General features: G+C 46.9%; 1 protein-coding gene across 1 annotated transcript in view; it reads left to right on the top strand.

Annotated features, from left to right (window-relative positions):
• The window catches only part of LOC130475505 (mitochondrial peptide methionine sulfoxide reductase-like), a 65,360-nt gene that overhangs the window by 42,385 nt on the left and 4,450 nt on the right, over positions 1-18,525 (top strand). Inside the window, exon 5 of the mRNA XM_056847291.1 lies at positions 4,911-5,017. Within this exon, the coding sequence (XP_056703269.1) occupies positions 4,911-5,017 (107 nt within the window). The remainder of the gene's footprint in view (positions 1-4,910; positions 5,018-18,525) is intronic.

Below are 18,525 nucleotides of genomic sequence, written 5' to 3' on the forward strand. Positions count from 1 at the left end.
GCTGCCTAGGCTGTGTGGCTCTTTGGCATGATAATGCCATGCGTGGAGTGGCTGAAAGCCTGGTTTAACCGAGACGTTGGATGTGAGCTCCGTCATGCAGGTGAGTTCTCCCGGCACAGCATGGTTAGATCTGGCCTTACATTGTTTAGATCTGGCCTTACCCATTGTTTCACCAGGTTGATAATTGCACACATCTTATATGGGAGACATATACAGCCCAGCAGAACAACTAGACAATCTTACCAGATGTTTGTATAATTGATAATATATTATACATCCCTTACATGTCTGGTCTGTTTTATATTGTCTGTATATGTATTTTTATCTGTAAATGTGTGTATGGTTTACATGGGTTTCAAATAGGCCATATAGGCCAAAATGCGTCTGGCATGTGGTTATGGATATCAACCTTAGGAAATGCCATTGTGCTGTTTTAACGTTTTTAAATAATTTTAATATTGACATAGCGCTTCTAATAAATTATATTTTCATTATTTATATATTTTTTCACCCCATCCAACCTGGGGTACCCACCTAGATCTGGCCTTAGCCATCCAGCCCTGACGAGGCAAGCACACACATCAGTTTGGACTTTTGGTTTCACAGATCCTGCTCTAAGACACTTAAAATTTGAATGTAAAATGACATTTGGGGGGTGGGGGACGGGACACGTGGTTATCTGCCTCCAAACCACTAGGCTGCGCTGCAGCAGTGGAGGTGCAGGCTCTCTGGGCTTGCAGATAAGCCCACCCCCTTGTGCCTTGGTGCCAAAAGCCCAGGAATGGCTGACAATCTATTAATAAGTGGCTTATTGAATACTCACTGTGCAGGGACATTGCTATATTGGAGCGCTTTGTGCATCTGCTGTCTCAGAGCCTTTAACTAGAGGTATTGGGGATTGAGCCTGGGACCTTCTATATGCCAAAGCATTGAGTCAGATGCTGTACAATGGTCTGCACATGCAAAGGGGGCAATTCCCCCTTCCCGTGGCATCCCTCCCCCTCCTGTTGCTCCTGGGGGGGGGGTCCCCATCCTCCAGGAACAGCGTTTCATGAGACATTTGGAGCTGCTGGGGGGGCAGGGGCAGAATTACGCTTCTGTGGACAGAATGTAGACAGGATCCAACCCGTTGTGCTTTCTCGAGTATGTTTTTATCCCTCCAGGAGCTCGATGCTGTACCTGGTTGTCCCTTCTTCCTTTTATCCTCATAACAACCCTGCGAGGGAGATTGACTGGCTTGAGGTCACCCAGCAAGCTTCATGGCAGAACCGGGCTATGAACCCAGCTGTCCCAGATCCTAGTCTGACACTCTATCCTACATTGGCTTTACCACTGAGCTGCAGAGCCTCAGTCCCTTTCCCCACCCCCAGTAACTTTTGGCCCCTTCCTTGCCTTCCCCCACTCCAGTACCTTTTCTAGCGTGGTGTAATGGTTAAGAGCAGTGGTTTGGAGCAGCGGACTCTAATCTGGAGAACCGGATTTGATTCCCTACTCCTACACATGAAGCCATCTTGGTGACCTTGGGCTCTTCAGAGCTCTCTCAGCCCCACCTACCTCACAGGGTGTCTGTTGTGGGGAGGGGAAGGGAAGGTGATTGTAAGCTGGTTTGTTTCTTCCTTAGGTGGTAGAGAAAGCCGGCATATAAAAACCAACTCCTCTTCTTCTAGTCTCAGGCTCGGCTCCATTCTTTTCCAAACGTAGGCCCTGTAATGAATTCACGCTACACAGACAGCTGGGGTGATGGGTTGCGTAGCTTAGATTTGTCATGCCGGGGTGATTAACAGCCTGTCCCGTGAGAGGCACAGCAGTTGTTTGTGGCTGGGAGGAGAAACAAGAGGGGGAAGTGTTTATAGAGGTTCATGTAGACACAGATCAAGCCAGTCTTTGCTGTGCGCCGTTCCTAGTTTAGCTTTCCGAACCAGGAATGACGGTCCTTGCCGAACCATTGTTGTCAGAACTGTCCTTACCTGCACTGGCTCCTGAACAGTGGGATGGGAGCTTGGGGGTGGACAAGATGGACCCTGGGTCTGAACCAGCCGAGGGGGTCTGAACCAGCTGCTTCCCTTTGGGCTGGATCATCCTCAAACCTCATGCCCGAAATCACAGGCTTCCGAGGCCGACTGTCCACCCCCGACATCCAGGAACGGGGAGACTCCAGCCAGGTGCTAATACAGGAGGTCTTAGGCAGCGCGCCCGAGCCAGAGCCCGCGCCAGAGCCACTCGGCTTCTCCCCCACCGGCTTGTCCTTCTTGGAGTCAGGATCGGGCTCGCCCGGCTGCACCGTCTTGTCCTCCTCCTTCTTGTCGTCTCCATTCCCCGCCATAGCCACCCGCACGTTGGGATGGGAGTGGAGACCACAGCAAAGAGGATTAGCAGCTTAATGTGAGGTTCTTCAGCTGCCCTCAGCAATCCCAATAAGTCACTTGCTCAAACAGGTAAATCAGAAGCAGGTAAATGTTTATTGAAGAGCATGTAGGCATACAGCATGAGTAATCCACGAAGTCAAGGCTGCTAATGGCAAACCAAACTACAAAGCATAACTTTAAGCACAGAGTCATCCCAGGTGCAGCAGCAAGCTGCCTGGGAATTAGGTGATAACGAAGCCTAGCAGGAAGGAGGAAGGGAGTAAGCCATAATACTGAAGGTGCCTACTAGAAGCTCAAGGCCAGAGCAGAGGGAGGGGGAAGGAGTGGGGCAGCTTGACCCGTTCAGAGAAACAAAACAAAAGAATAACATTTGCAAAGGAATTGGCCTAACTCATGTCAAGAGCCTGCCTGGACTCCTGGCAGGCTGAACAGCATAACGAATAGATACACGTGAACAGAAAGAAGCATGACCCCTGGCATGAAACTTCACACTTGAACAAAACCAGGTAGGATTCCAGTCAGGACTCTGACAATGACGCACCATTGAAACCTGCATGTCATATTCAAAGAAGAAGAGTTGGTTTTTATATGCTGACTTTATCACTTCAGGAAGAATCCAACCGGGTTATAATCACCTTCCTTTCCCCTCCCAACAGACACCCTGTGAGGTAGGTGAGGCTGAGGGAGCTGTGACTAGCCCAAGGTCACTCAGCTGACTTCATGTGTAGGAGTGGGGAAACAAATCCAGTTCACCAGATTGGCCTCTGCCGCTCCTGTGGAGGAGTGGGGAATCAAACCTGGTTCTCCAGATTAGAGTCCGCCGCTCCAAACCACTGCTCTTAACCACTACACCACACTGGCTGCAGAGGACTGCAGTCACTGCCTTTACCTGGCACCTGACAGACAACCAAGGTGGTGCTGGACAAATGTATTTGGAGAAGTCATGTCATAAATGGGTCCTCGCCCACTTCATTTCTAAAGGCACCCAGAGCAGAGTCTTAGAAGCAGAGTTTATGGAGCAGACAAATCCATGCATTTCCCAACCGGTGCTTTGCACTTCACGATAAAGATGGAATCCTTCTCTCAGCGTCTTGTTTGCCAGAGTGGCCAGTTGGGTGCCCTGGAAGACCTACCAGCAGGGCTGGTCCAAAACTGCCACCTCCTGCTGTTGTGCCCCTGTAACTGCCTCTGCCCATGGAGGTTCTGTTTTGCTATTGTGGCTAATAACCATTGATGGGCCCTCCCCTATATGGATCAGTCCAGTCCCCTTTTCAAGCCACCTAAGCCAGGAGCCATCACTACGTTTTGCAGCAAATATGTGCGGTGGGAAGGAGGACTTCTGTCTTGAGTGTGTTGATTTAGATCAGGGGTGGGGAACCTTTTTTCCACCAAGGGCCATTTGGATATTTAAAACATCATTCGCGGACCATACAAAATTGTGTGTGTGTAAAGTGCCGTCAAGTCACAGCCGACTTATGGTGACCCCTTATGGGGTTTTCAAGGCAAGAGACGAACAGAGATGGTTTGCCAGTGCCTTTGTCTGCATATCAGCCCTGGTATTCCTTGGTGGTCTCCCATCCAAATACTAACCAGGGCTGACCCTGCTTAGCTTCTGAGATCTGACGAGATCGGGCTATACCATGTTGCCTTCCCTCCTCGTACAAAATTATCAACTTAAAAATTAGCTGGCCAAGCCCCAAGCAGGCAGCTGCCCTAGATGACCCCCCCCCCGGTGTGGGCAAGCAGGCAGGCATCCAACCGGTGGTGCACTCGCCCACCTGGTGGCACAGGATGGTCTGTTGCACCAGTTGGGTGTAGCCGTCCAGCCACATGCTGGAGTTGCTCCTGCTCCGCATGGACGGAGCCAGATTCTACAGCCAACTCATGCTACCTCCGCCTGCAGGGATGAAATGAGGACACACTGGCTAAGAACTCTCCCCCCCCCTGCATTCTGGCCCTGCCCCCTTTAACCCCTCCATTGTCGCCCCCAGCCCTCTTGTAGTATAGAGGAAATACGTTTCTCCACTGCCCGGATGAGAAAGGGTAAATACAGTTTCTTGGGCGGTCCTAGCAGCTCCATTGCTAACGACTCTTCTGCAAGGGGGAAAAAGGTTCCTTTTCTCAGCAAAACAAACTCACAGCCACCTTGAATAGAGGCTATTCCTGTTTGCGGGAGGGGGCAGATCACCAGTCTTAGACCCTTCTGAGCTAGAGATCTGCCAGGACCCATGGCCAGACCAAATGATTTTGCGGGCCTTAAATGGCCCCCGGGCCTGAGGTCCCCCACCCCTGATTTAGTTATTCATACCCTATTTTTCTCCCCACTGGGGACCCAAAGTGGCTTATAACATCGTTTTTCCCTCCTCTGTTTTATCTTTACAGCAACCTCACTGAGGGATAGGTGGGGCTGAGAGTGTGTGACGGGCCTGAGGTCACCCAGTGATCTTCCACGGTACAGTGGGGATTCGAGACTGGGCCTCCCAGATCTTCGTGGGGCATTCGGTTTCCTGCAGTCATTAATGTTGTGATTCTTTCTTTATTCAGGCATGAAGCAGCACATAGATATTGGCACGCAGTACCGTTCCGCCATCTATGTCTTTGGAACTGAACAACTGGAACTTGCCCTGAGGACCAAGACAATATATGAACAGGTACACAAGGAGGGAAGGATGGGGAGAAAGGGGAGGGGCTGTGGCTCAGTGGTAGAGCCTCTGCTTGGCATGCAGAAGGTCCCAGGTTCAATCCCCACCATCTTCAGTTAAAGGGACTAGGCAAGCAGGTGATGTGAAAGACCTTTCTCTGCCTGAGACCCTGGAGAGCTGCTGCCGGTCTGAGTTGACAATACTGACTTTGATGGACCAAGGGTCTGATTCAGTATAAGGCAGCTTCATGTGTGTTTATGTGAGGAGGGGGGGAGAGAGAGCATGTGACTGGTTCTTCAACATTACTCAAAAAGTTAATCAACAAATCTGATTCTTCATGTTTGTACCCTCAAGTCTCTGACTGTTCTTCATTGGTGATGTGTAGCACTGAGGACACTTTTGTGATCTAGTGCAGCTTTCAGTTCTATAGAACCAAAGGGGGGAAAAATGCAAAGGCTCAGGACTGCAGTTTCTTATATAAGTCAGCTTTTTTTAAAAAAAGGAAAAGTTGCTAGCTCATATGAATCTACAAAAATGTGTCAGTAATGCCTGATGAAATTTCTGGAGCTGAAAATTAGAGTCCAATAAAACTTCCACGGTGAGGATTTGAGTTCTCTGTGCTTTTAACTTGCTCCTCCTCATAGGTAGCAAAAGCTGAACCCATAATGCAATATAGTTAAAATGCAGAAAATTATGCCACCTTCGGAGCCGTGGTGTATATTTGAATAATGTATACAGGAAATATTTCAGCATCTCTTGTGCCCAGATTGAGGCACTCTTGGTATTAAATTTTATGAGTTTACTTAAAAATAGCAAAGTGCAGCAAGCTCTGTCCAGGACAGATACCCTGAAGCCTGAATGGACTCTGAGACCCAAACTACGTATTACAGCATGGTTATAAGGCGTTAAAGGCCGAAAACTTGAGTTCAGATCCTCACTCATCCTCCAATATATTCAGTCGCTCTTGGTCTAACCAGCCTCCTGAGGTTGTTGTTAAGGCTAAGCAGGTGGGGCAGGCACTATGGATGTTATTACGAGTTATTTGATGGTAGGGCAGAGTAAACCAAAAAAATCACATAATAAAGAGATGCATGGCTCACTTCTCCCCAGAATTTAATCTGAGAAAATGTTGGGAGATTCTAAGCCAAGTGTCCTTCTATGATGGGGGCAGATTTCTGTAGACACTAAGTTCCTTGTAGATACAAAGTTCCTTGTAGTTCCTTGTAGACGCAAAGGCTTGCCTCCCAGACTCTTCTAAAGTACTTCCAGCTCCAATGAGATGGATGAAAGCCAGAACTGGCTTTTTACTTTGGGAGTAGGGTCCCTTGTGTGCGTCAGGAAACACACTGGAGACACCATGTTGGTGATCACTGGTCTATGGATCCCTGTATGTCTCTGTCAAGGGGAGCAGGCAAGATCAGAGAAATGGTGCTGTTAAAAGGGTTGGATTCTCTTTCTCAGCTCTGCTGCCTTGATCCAAACACCCCACCTGTGGGTGCTCGCTGCACTTGAAAGCAACAGCCAGTAGTCTGTTCATGAATCTCATGCCACTTCTAGTTTTTCCTCGCACAAATGGACATACCTCTTTAAAAACAGTACTTGTGGAGTTTTATATGTGTCATTTTAGAAATCTGCCTGATTAATCAGGGGTGCTTTTGTAATCCAACAGATCCCCCCCCCCTTTTAAATGGACGAATCTCACTGATAGATCATCAAAACATCACCGCCTTCGTTTCCCCTGCCCTTATGGTATTATCCTTTCCATTTTGCATCGTGAGCTGCTTTTGAAATATGCACCGAAAGGCACGCCAGAAGCTTAATTAATTCAATTAATTATGGGATTAATTAGGGAAGGAAAACCTCATCCCAAGGCACAGATGCATCCCTCATTCAAGATGCCACCGTTCCAAATTTTGGTAGCATGGCCTTAACTGAAATACGAACAGGCCTGTCTCACTCACGTGGGTGCAATTTAAGGAGATCCCGTCTTGTTCCTCTCTGGCGAACAGGGCCTGCCCCCTAAGCCTTGCCCCATAACAAAGGCAGGCTAAGCGAAGATAGATAATTACTCCTTCAAGGCCATACATGTATTCTCAAATAGAAAATAGGGATGTGCGCATGTGTGTGTGTGTGTGGGGGGGGGTTTGTTGGTTTCCTTGGCAACTTGCCATCAAAGCAATTGGCAGCTCGGGAGCAAAGGTCACTGGCAGAGACAGGTGCAGCAACTCCCCACCCCTTTCAAGATGATTCATTGCCATAAGCGGTCTCTCTCCCCCCCACCCCGCCCGCCATCATGGGGACAATTAAGGGCAGCCCAGGTTAAAACTGGCACGTGCTGGGCAGACGTCAGCGTGTGGCTGAGGGGGAAGGGAGGGAGCGTGGGACGTTGGGGGGGCGGGGCTAGGCAAGCAGCATGAATGGCAGCTCTGGGCTGCAGAAAAAAATGGCTTTGCAGACTGTTGGAGAGGTGAAATCGAGGGCACGCAGCATGGCTCTTCCCGGGTGGGAGTGCCCCAAGCTGCTCCTAGACTAAGCTACAAGCATTGATATCCCCTGGGGGCTTTAGTTTTGGTGGGAAGCATCGCCCTGGGAATGAGGAGAGATGCATTTATTCCCAGCCCTCCCCCAAAAAAGAAACACATTTCATTGTGGCATGTATGGGAGAAAGTATCTGAAGTAGCAACACCCCCTCCCCCCCCGCCCCAATGTCATGATGTTCATCAGAGCTGCATTATGGCCACCTATCTGTAGACCTTCCCAATGGTTGCTGGGACCATGGCTCTGCTGAAGCACATAACACATGCATGGAGGTGGAGTGAGTTTTGGCGCCCCCTTTTGGCAGCAAGGCCTGACTGCATTGCATGCTGAAATAATATCACCCTACAAAACTCTTAGGACTGTTTAGCTTGGAAATAAGGTGATTAAGGGGAGACATGATAGAGGTCTATAAAATTATACATGGTATGGAGAGAGTGGACAGGGAGAAGCTTTTCTCCCTCTCATAATACTAGAACGCGGGGTCATCTGCTGAAGCTGGAGGGTGAGAGATTCAAAACAGATAAAAGGAAGTATTTCTTCACACAACACATAGTTAACTTGTGGAACTCCCTGCTCCAGGATGTGGTGATGGCTTCCAACTTGGAAGGCTTTAAGAGGGGAGTGGACATGTTCATTGAGGAGAGGGCTTTTCATGGCTTCTAGTCAAAATGGTTACTAGACATGATGTATACCTATTCTCTCCAGAATCAGAGGAGCATGCCTATTATATTAGGTGCTTTGGAACACAGGCAGGACAATGGTGCTGCAGTTGTCTTGTTTGTGGGCTTCCTAGAGGCACCTGGTTGGCCGCTGTGTGAACAGACTGCTGGACTTGATGGGCCTTGGTCTGATCCAATATCGAAACAGTCTTTGATTGGGTGAACATACCATTTAATTTTCTATTCTAAATATAATATTGATACCAATATAATCTTTATCTAAGCAAATTATCTCTACATATACTTTGCTCCTGAGTACTCATTCTAGCCAGGATTAAATACTATCACAAGTATAGTATAATGCTTTTGAAATTTTCATGTAATAATTGACTAACATATACAAAATACGGTTCCCGTTTTTGTTGAAACTCTTCACTGGATCTTTTGTTTACTTGATTTGTCAGCTTTGCCATCACTGCATACTCTGCTAATTTATTTTTCCAGTCTTCAGTGTCTGGACATTCGTCTAACTTCTACTTTGCTACAATAACAACTCTTGCTGCTGGGATCATGTATCTAGCCAGCTCCTCTTTAGGCTTCATGATAGTGGATGGTGGGATTCCTAACAGCATAGTTTTAGGATCCATTGTGAATTTCACCTTTAAAATTTTTGCATTTCGGTGTGAACTTCTGTCCAGAACTTTAAAAAATCTTCTTACATGTCCACTATGTATGATAGAATGTCCCATCAGTCTCCTTACATTTCCAACAATGACCATTTGACTCCTCATTCGTTTTCTGAATATCCTTTGGTGTGATATACCAGCAGAAGAACAGTTTATACTCAGAGCTTGATTTGCTGTAAATTTAATTGATTTAGTCCATAGCTCCTCCCACTGTTGCATCGTGAATCTCCTCTCCAAAATTCTGCATCCATTTCACCATACAAGGCTTAACTTGTTCAGGTTCTGTGTCATATTTAATAGTTTATAAATCCTTCCCAATAAATGATCTTTATTCTTGGTGTAGTGGTTTAGAGCAGTGGTTTGGAGTGGTGGACTCTGATCTGGAGAACTGGGTTTGATTCCCCACTCCTCCACATGAGCGGCGGAGGCTAATCTGGTGAAGTTGAACTGGATTTGTTTCTCCACTCCTACACACGAAGCCAGCTGGGTGACCTTGGGCAAGTTACAGCTCTGTTAGAGCTTCCTCTTCTTCTTCCTCTGTCAGGTCTCTCAATTTGCCAGTCTTTTCTTTTTTGAAAAAAATTGTTATAGCTGTACAATGTATACAGGTTAAAAACACTAAAATGGGTTCTTACAATCAACAAGCACACATGGCAGTAAATGAAAAAGCAAAAAAATAATCCTCTTTATACTACCATGGAAGTTTTGAATTTACTTTTAGGACAGATCTACATTTTGCTGTCCTTCCTACTATGCAGAACCTCGTCATCTCCTTTGAAGGCATGCTAAAAAAGCTCAAAGGCTCAGACCACATAAGGGGTTTGGGGGACATAACTACATGTAAAGACCGAGACAAAAGTTTTAGATGTTGCAATTAAATTTAATTGATTTTAGTCCACAGCTGCTCCCACTGTGGCATCATGATCTCCTCTACAAAATTCTGCATCCTTTTCACCAATAGGCAATATGTAATCCGTTGTATATTTTTATTCTGCTCCTTGATTATCTGCCGCGTTTTGATTTTTCCATGTACGTTGATCATTTCCTGATATGTTATGTTACGATTTCTTTTTCTTTTTGTGCCGTTATAGTATGCTTCTATTGGAGACATCAGTGGTGACGGTGTGGGACTTAGCCTCTTTTTATTTGTCATCAAATTCTCAACAGACTATCATTAATTATATGTTCCGTTTTCTGCCTTGCCCAGTAAGACATCCGCCTTCCTAACCAGCATCACTTCTGTCTTGACTGGGTTTCGTTTCAATTTATTTGCTTTTAGCCATTGGACTGCAACAGAGGCAGCAGCTCAGGATCTCTACTGGATCACCTGGGGGTTTCGAGAGAGTTGTAAACCGGATGTCATCCGCATATTGATGACATTCAGTTTCGCAGCTACAAAGGATTTCTCCTAAAGGCTTTACATAGAGGTTGACTAAAAGGAAGTATTTCTTCACGCAACACATAGTTAAATTGTGGAGCTCCCTGCCCCAGGATGTGGCAATGGCTACCAACTTGGAAGGCTTTAAGAAGGGTAGTGGACATGTTCATGGAGGACAGGGGATTTCATGGCTACTAGTTAAAATGGATACTAGTCATGATGCATACCTATTATCTCCTGGATCAGAGGAGCATGCCGAATATATTAGGTACTGTGTAACACAGGCAGGATGGTGCTGCTGCAGTCGTCTTGTTTGTGGGCTTCCTAGAGGCACTGTGTGAACAGACTGCTAGACTTGATGGGCCTTGGTCTGATCCAGCAGGGCTTTTCTTATGTTCTTAATAACACGGGGGATATGATGACACCATGGGGAACTCCACGAGATAACTCCCAAACCGAAGATAGCTGGTCTCCAACTGCAACCCCTTGAGTCCAATTCATAAGGAATGATTTAAACCATTCCGAGGCACATCCCCTGATACCTACTTCTGCCTCAAAAATGCCTCAATAGGATGGTCTGGTCTACTATGTCAAAGGCTGCAGACAGATCCAGGAGCAGCAGCAGAGAAGCATGACCTTTGTCTACCTTCAGGCAGAGGCTTTCCAAGGAGGAGTGAAAACTACAAAGCCTTGTGTCAGGAAGAGGGAAAGAAGGCCCTTACGAATCCCTGCGTTCCCTATTCAGAGAAAGCAGATTGTCACAACGTATGCCCATGGCTTAGCCTGATGTCCTGCTTGGGTCCATGCTCCCGACAGGAAGGCTTAAGGAATTTTCCTCATCACAATTTCCCAGAGAATTTTGGGGTTCCAGATGCCAGTGCAAATGCCTTATGAATGAAGCTTTCACCTGCTGTGATGTCTGGGGTCTTCTTTACCCCACGCTTTCTCTAAGGAGTGTAGGACAGTGTGCGAAGATCCTAGTTTGGAAAGCCAGTGTGGTGTAGTGGTTAAGAGTAGTGGTTTGGAGTGGTGGACTTTAATCTGGAGAATCGGGTTTGATTCCCCACTCCTCCATCTGAGTGGCAGATGCTAATCTGGTGAACCGGGTTGGTTTCTCCACTCCTGCACATGAAGCCAGCTGGGTGACCTTGGGCTAGTCACAGCTCTCTTAGAGCTCTCAAGGTGTCTGTTGTGGGGAGGGGAAGGTAAGGCGATTGTAAGCTGGTTTAATTCTACCTTGATTGGTAGAGAAAGTCGGCATATAGAAACCAAGTCTTCTTCTTATCCCCAGAACAACCCTTTGAGGAAGGTTTGGCTGAGAGAATGACTGGCCCAAGGTGGCAGTTTGAAACCTGGGTCTCCTAGATCCTAGTCCAGCGTGGTCCCTGACTCCCTTCTACAACACACTGGTTCCCAGGTGCCCTCTGCAGAAGGAACTGCAGATGTTACAATCAATGTGCGTAGAGAGGGAACAGGTCCGGGTGCTCCGTCCTCACTCCCTGACTGTGTGCAGTTGTCAGCTTATGAGCACAATTGTCTGTGTAAATACAAAGAGATGTGATCAGGAACATTAGAAAAGTAGCATTCCTGATCACTGGAACAGAGCTTTTCTGCTTATACTTTGTACTGAATAAGATGCCATGCTCAGGAGCCAGTGATCTTATGCTCATGCCTGCTCCCCCCTCTGTACACATCACTTCAATGCATGTAATGTCAGCTAGAGAGAGCTAGAGATTGCTGTGCATGAATCATTTGCTGTGCATGTGTCATTTGCTGTACCTTTAATTGACTTTATTCCATTACCATTCCATGTACTTTAGTTGGGCATGCAAGTACTTCTGTGCACTGGTAATGAGTACAGGAAAAAGGACCCTGGATATGTCCGAGGGTACTCATCTGCTTGTGTCATTTTAATGCTCTGGTTTTCAGGTTTTGATTGGGTGCATCAGTATGTTTTTGCGGGGGGGGGTGTGGGCGGGGCAGGAAAGGGCGGACTATAAATCCATAAAAATAAATCCATGTGTTGGAAGGAAAAGACGAGAATAAACAGATGGGAACTGCGCAAGTCCTAGTACAAAAATTAATTGTAGACATTCTGCATGTGACATCTAGGAAGGCAGAGAGCAGAGTGATTGAAAAACCATGGAAAATAGGAAAGCAGAACAAGGGGAAATTGGCCCATATCAAATTACCCTGGGCTGGGACCCTTAGGTGAGTTGCCAGAGCCCCACCCTCTGGATTGCCAGCCCCTATAAAGCTGCCTTTTCTCCCCTGCTGCTACTGCATGTGGGGGGAGAGCACGGGCCCCATGCTTGCCTCTCTTTGCATGCATGCTGCGTTGAGTAGCAAGATGGCAAGGTGAGCACACATGAACACATGACGCTGCCCTATACTGAATCAGACCCTTGGTACATCGAAGTCAGTATTGTCTACTCAGACCGGCAGCGGCTCTCCAGGGTCTCAGGCAGAGGTCTTTCACATCACCTACTCACCTAGTCCCTTTAATTGGAGACACCAGGGATTGAACATGGGACCTTCTGCATGCCAAGCAGATGCTCTACCACTGAGCCACAGCCCCTCCCCTAAAGGTGAGGCTACTTGGCGGCAGAGAGGATCCCTACTCAGCACGAGCAGGTTCAGAGATTGTCTCCTCTTCTTGTTAGGCGGCTTTGACGTCACTCCTGATGCCTTGTGGCTTGCAGAGCACTTGGCTATCTGGTGGGTAAACGGTCTGGAAGCAGAGTACCATCAATGGCCTATCCGAGAGTTTGTATATGACAGGTATCCTCGATGAATAATTAAATCTCCTGCGCAAGCTCTGTCCTGAGTGACCCTGTAGGATTTTCTTTTCCCAGTCTGTTGACCGGCTCTGTTTCTCTGCTGTGTTTCTAAGGGCACTTTCACACATGCCAAATAATGCACTTTCAATCCACTTTCAATGCACGTTGCTGCTGGATTTTACTGTGTGAAATGGCAAAATCCAACAATCATTAAAGTGCATTGAAAGTAGCAGAAGAAGAAGAGTTGGATTTTATATGCCGACTTTCTCTACCACTTAAGGGAGACTCAAACCGGCTTACAATCACCTTCCCTTCCCCACAACAGAACCCCTGTGAGGCAGGCGGGGCTGAGAGAGGTCTAATAGAACTGTGACTTGCCCAAGGACACCCAGCTGTCTTCGTGTGTAGGAGTGGGGAAACAAATCCAGTTCACCAGATTAGCCTCCACCGTTCATGTGGAGGAGTGGGGAATCAAACCCAGATCTCCAGATCAGACTCCGCCGCTCCAAACCACTGCTCTAAACCACTACACCACGCTTGAAAATGCATTATTGAAAGTGCATTATTCAGTCTGTGTGAAAATGCCCTAAGTGTTGAAGGTCTGCATTCGGTTGGCCCTCCTTCCTCAAACACACATCTGGAGTAACTCCTCTTTGTCGTCTTTGAGGGGTTATCTCTGCCTCTGCGGCATAACGGAGATCGGAATCCATCTCTGTCCTGGGAACTCGGATGACACGTCCCACAGCTCCTCGCTGGCAGGCCTGCTTCCACTGGCCCATTAGACATGCAAAGATATTCCCTCCAGGGAGAACATATTCAATCTCCTTCATCCCAGAGGGCAGGGGGACAGCATGCTGCCTCTAGGATCAATCTGTTATTTATATATTCTGTTCTTTCGCAGAGCCTCAGTACTAGGCCCTTGCTCTGGGCTCCCTGGAGAGGTTCCGGAGAGCTTAGCTCATCCCTGGCCTGCCTGCAGCAGAAGAAATATCTTGGCATTTATTAATAGTTCCAAGGGGAGCTTAGCCTCCTTGCAGGCCAGAACCACCTGGGATCCATCTTGATAGCTTAACAGCGTTTGCTTCTTCTGGATACATCCAGAGCATCAGATTAGAATAAGAGCCAAAACAGTTATAGTCTAGGGTGTGACTTGTGTTCAAGCCCTGGGTTCAAAGTTAACCTTCTGTGAAAGATGGAGAGAGTGTTTCTCTTGGCTTTAACTGAAAACTGGGTATTTGGAGGATGTTCATGATGCATATCTATTCTCTCCAGTATTAAAGGATTATTATGTTAGCACCTATTATGTTAGGTGCTGTGGAACACAGGCAGGATGGTGCTGCTGCAGTCGTTTGTGGGCTTCCTAGAGGCATCTGGTTGGCCACTGTGTGAACAGACAGCTGGACTTGATGGGCCTTGGTCTGATCCAGCATGGCCTTTCTTATGCTCTTACGTTCATATGGTGGTACACAGATTAAGAGTTCATGAAAGCCGCTATAAAATCTTCCCCCCTCCCATCGCCTGCTCTTTATTTCACACTGGATCATGCCAGTGGTCTACCAGTGTCAGTATTGCCTCCTCTGACTGGCAGCAGCTCTCCAGGGTCTCAGTTAAGGTCCTTTACATCACTTCCTACTGATAATTTTAACTGGAGATCCTGGGTATCGTACCTGGGATCTTCTGCATGCATAGCAGTGCTCTGCCACTGAGCCACGGCCCATACCCTCAGTTTTCCAGATTTGGGAAATCCAAAATGGTGGCTTACTCTCCCCATTTGCCTTCCTTCAGAAATCAGATAGAGAAGAGCCATGAGAAGGTTGGAGCTCAGCCGCCATTTTGAATTCCTTGAATCAAAGATATTTGTTGATGAAGAGGCTGCCATTCTAAAATAGCTTTCTTCATCCCTTTGTTTCTCCTGCTGTCACTCCTTTTTCCATGTATATCCATTTATTTCTGTATCTATTAAAATGTTCTCGCCCTGGTCTTCAGTTTAACCCCTCAAAAAACATTTTATAATAACATCAGAAACCTAAATTGCAAAATATAAAATACAAAAAAGTCCCACCCACAATCACTACACGATACAAACAAGATCAAATCAGCAATTGGGAAATCCCCAGCCTACCTTTTATCAGCCTTCCATCTTCAGCTATATTTCCTTCTTTATTTACCGTACTTCATTTATACTGCACCTTTCTCCACAGTGGGGACCAAAGCAGCTTACATTGTTCTCCTCTCCTTTTTGTCCGCACAACAACCACGTGACAGAGGTTAGGCTGAAAGTATGTGATTGGCCCCAAATCACCCAGTGAGCTTTCACCTGGGTATCCTAGATCCTGCTCTGAAGCTATACTACTCTGGCTTTCATAGAGTGGCTGCTGTTGAAGCATAGCAAGTAGCCAGGCTTGGGTGAGTCCTGCAAGTCAGGTGGTATCCATTCACCCAGTGGTGGGCCTGTATCCCAATGAGTCCTCCCTCAATGGCTAGGCTGCTGATCCATATTGGACCTCCCAGTGGCTGTTTTTAGGGTCAAAATACCAATGATGGAGCTCTCAACATTACAGGACAGTCAGACAGAGGTCTTTCCCAGCCTGGCTACCTGAGATCCATTTTAAACAGGAGAGGCCAGGACTGACACTCTCTGCAGGCAAAGCTTGCAGGGAAGGGGCCATGGTTCAGTGGTAGAGCCTCTGCTTGGCATGCAGAAGGTCCCAGGTTCAACCCCGGCATTTCCAATTAAAGGGACTAGGCGAGTAGGTGATGTGAAAGACCTCTGTCTGAGACCCTGGAGAGCCGCTGCCAGTCTGAGTAGACAATACTGACTTCAATGGAGCCAGGGTCTGATTCAGTATAAGGCAGCTTCATGTGTTCAAAGCTTGGATTCTGTTTCTTCCCTGTTTTTTCCTGTGTTCAGAGAACCACTTCGCCAGATGGCCTATAGTACCCTTTCTACTCTGGTGATACTGACTTACTTATCAAAGTATTTTTTCTTGCAGCAGGCAGCATGGTTGAGTGGGGCATTGCTCTTCCTCTGGGGCCTGGAGGGGTTGCAACTTATTGCAGTGCATTTTCTGTTAACCCCGCACATGCTTTTCCTGCTGGTGGGGAGAGTTTTTTTTTGGGGGGGGGGCCTTTGGATGTGTGGCCCAGTACATAGAAGCCGTGTTTACCAGTTTATAGTGGAGGCATGTACAGCTGAACATGCGATTGAAACTGCACATTTATCCCGGTCCTGGTTTCATTTGTAAAGTGAATGCACGTTGGTTGTTTATTATAAATAGATGCAGGCACGAACAGGCAGGTTGTACATGCCTTCACTGTGACAGGTGAACAGGGCTTCTGTGTACAGTGTACACTTGGTTGTTTTTAATATGTACATCGAGTAATTGTCATGTTACATTCATCACATGTACTGCTGAATGTGTGATATGAACCTCTGAGTTATCCAGGGACTGGTCCCTGATTTCCATTGCAAAGTGAATGCAAGTTGGCTGTTTCTTACAAACAGATCTATGTCTGTATATACAGTGCATTCATTGGCTTCTGGGTACAGTGTATCCTTGGTTTTTCTGTTTAAACAGGCATTGAGTCATTCTTACGTTCCGTTCAATTCATGTATAGCAGAAGTGTTATTTAAACCACATATTTACCCAGGTGCTAGTCCCTGGTTTCATTTGCAAAGTGAACGTGTGTTGGCTCTTTCTTGCATGCATGCAGGATATACATGCATTCACTTTAACATGAGCAGGGCTATATACATATTGCCAGCAAACACACACACACACACACTTTCACTGCTCTTTTGCTGCTGCGGCTGTCCTGCCAACTCCAGGCCCAGCTGGGTTCCAGTTAATTAACTGTGTTGTCTTATCGGCTCTCTTGCACACACTATCCATGCTGCATGTGAATTAACTCTGCTGCCGATAAGCCTCATTGTTCTGAGCCCTAGAGACCCACACGCCTTCTCTTTCACCCCCCTTCCCCAAACACGCCTTCTCTTTCACACACACCCCCCATATGCGCAATCCAGTTTTCTTGGCTGGAAAAACCTCTAGAGCTGGCAGTTCTTTAGAAGTGGGCCAGCATTGTTAATTGCGTGGTTTGAAAATCTGGGCGCGTTTCTCTCCCTTCCCCACCTTCCTTTAAGCCAACCACTTGGGTCCTTTTCCTACCTTCATTTCTCTTGGTAAAGGCCACAAGTAATGGTGGAACGTGTTTATCGTTCAGTGTATCTATTTCCGCAAGGAAACGTAATGATGACTTCATTGATTAAGGTAATGCAAGCAAATGAAAAGAACTGGCTGCGACTCCTACAATGGAGAGTCAGCTTTTGGTGTGTGCCTCAGTACTGTTTCTAATCAGTCGAGGGACCCAGCATGATATAATGGGAGGGGCTGTGGCTCAGCAGCAGAGCATCTGCTTGGCATGCAGAAGGTCCCAGGTTCAATCCCCGGCATCTCCAGTTAAAGGGACTAGTCAACGTGATGTGAATGACCTGTAACTGAGACCCTGGAGAGCCGCTGCCGGTCTGAGTAGACAATACTGACTTCGATGGACTAAGGGTCTGATTCGGTATAAGGCAGCTTCATGTGTTCATGTCAGACTAGGGTCTGGGAGACCCAGGTTCCCCAATGCTCCCATGGAAGTTCCCTGGATGCCCCAGGGCCAGTTTCTCAGCCAAACCTACTTCACAATGTTGTAATATGCTTTGGTTCCTCACTGAGAAGAAAAACAGGGCATGTAAATATTTAAATAAATAAAATATTATTAGCGAGAACAATAATAATTTAATTTAAATATGTATTCTCCGCCTTTCAAGGGCTCTCAAGGGTGGCTTGTTACTAACCATCCTAAGAGCAGTAATTGAATTAAATAGTTTGTAGCCCACCTTTTCCCAAGTCTTCAAGATGGCTTACACCTAAGTTAAAACCAACCCAAGAAAACGAATGGCCCGACAAGGAAATAAAAACTGACCTACCGTCCTCCGTGAATTTTTCTAATTCCCTATGAAAGCCAACTAGTGGTCATCACTATATCACGTGACAGTGAGTTCCACGGTTTAATGTTATGTCACATGACAAAGTATGTCCTGAATCTCCTGCTTGTCAACTTCGCCAGAGGCTAGATGGCCATCTGTCAGCAGTGCTGATTCTACGACCTTAGGCAGATCATGAGTGGGAGGGTATCTTGGCCATCTTCTGGGCATGGAGTATGGGTCACTGGGGATGTGGGGGGCGAGGTAGTTGTGAAATTCCTGCATTGTGCAGGGGGTTGGACTAGATGACCCTGGTGGTCCCTTCCAACTCTATGATTCTATGCTCCTCCAAGTCCAAGTGTTTCGAGAGAGGGAGAAATGTTCTCTGTGTGTGTGTGTCTCTTTCCATTTTCTCCACACTGTGCATCATTTTATTAACTTCTCTCGTGTTAATTGGCCTGGCTCACTCCTCTATATTTCTTTCCATCTGGGATTCCAGAAGAC

Source organism: Euleptes europaea, chromosome 3 (assembly GCF_029931775.1).
Source record: "Euleptes europaea isolate rEulEur1 chromosome 3, rEulEur1.hap1, whole genome shotgun sequence".
NCBI classification, from domain to species: domain Eukaryota; kingdom Metazoa; phylum Chordata; class Lepidosauria; order Squamata; family Sphaerodactylidae; genus Euleptes; species Euleptes europaea.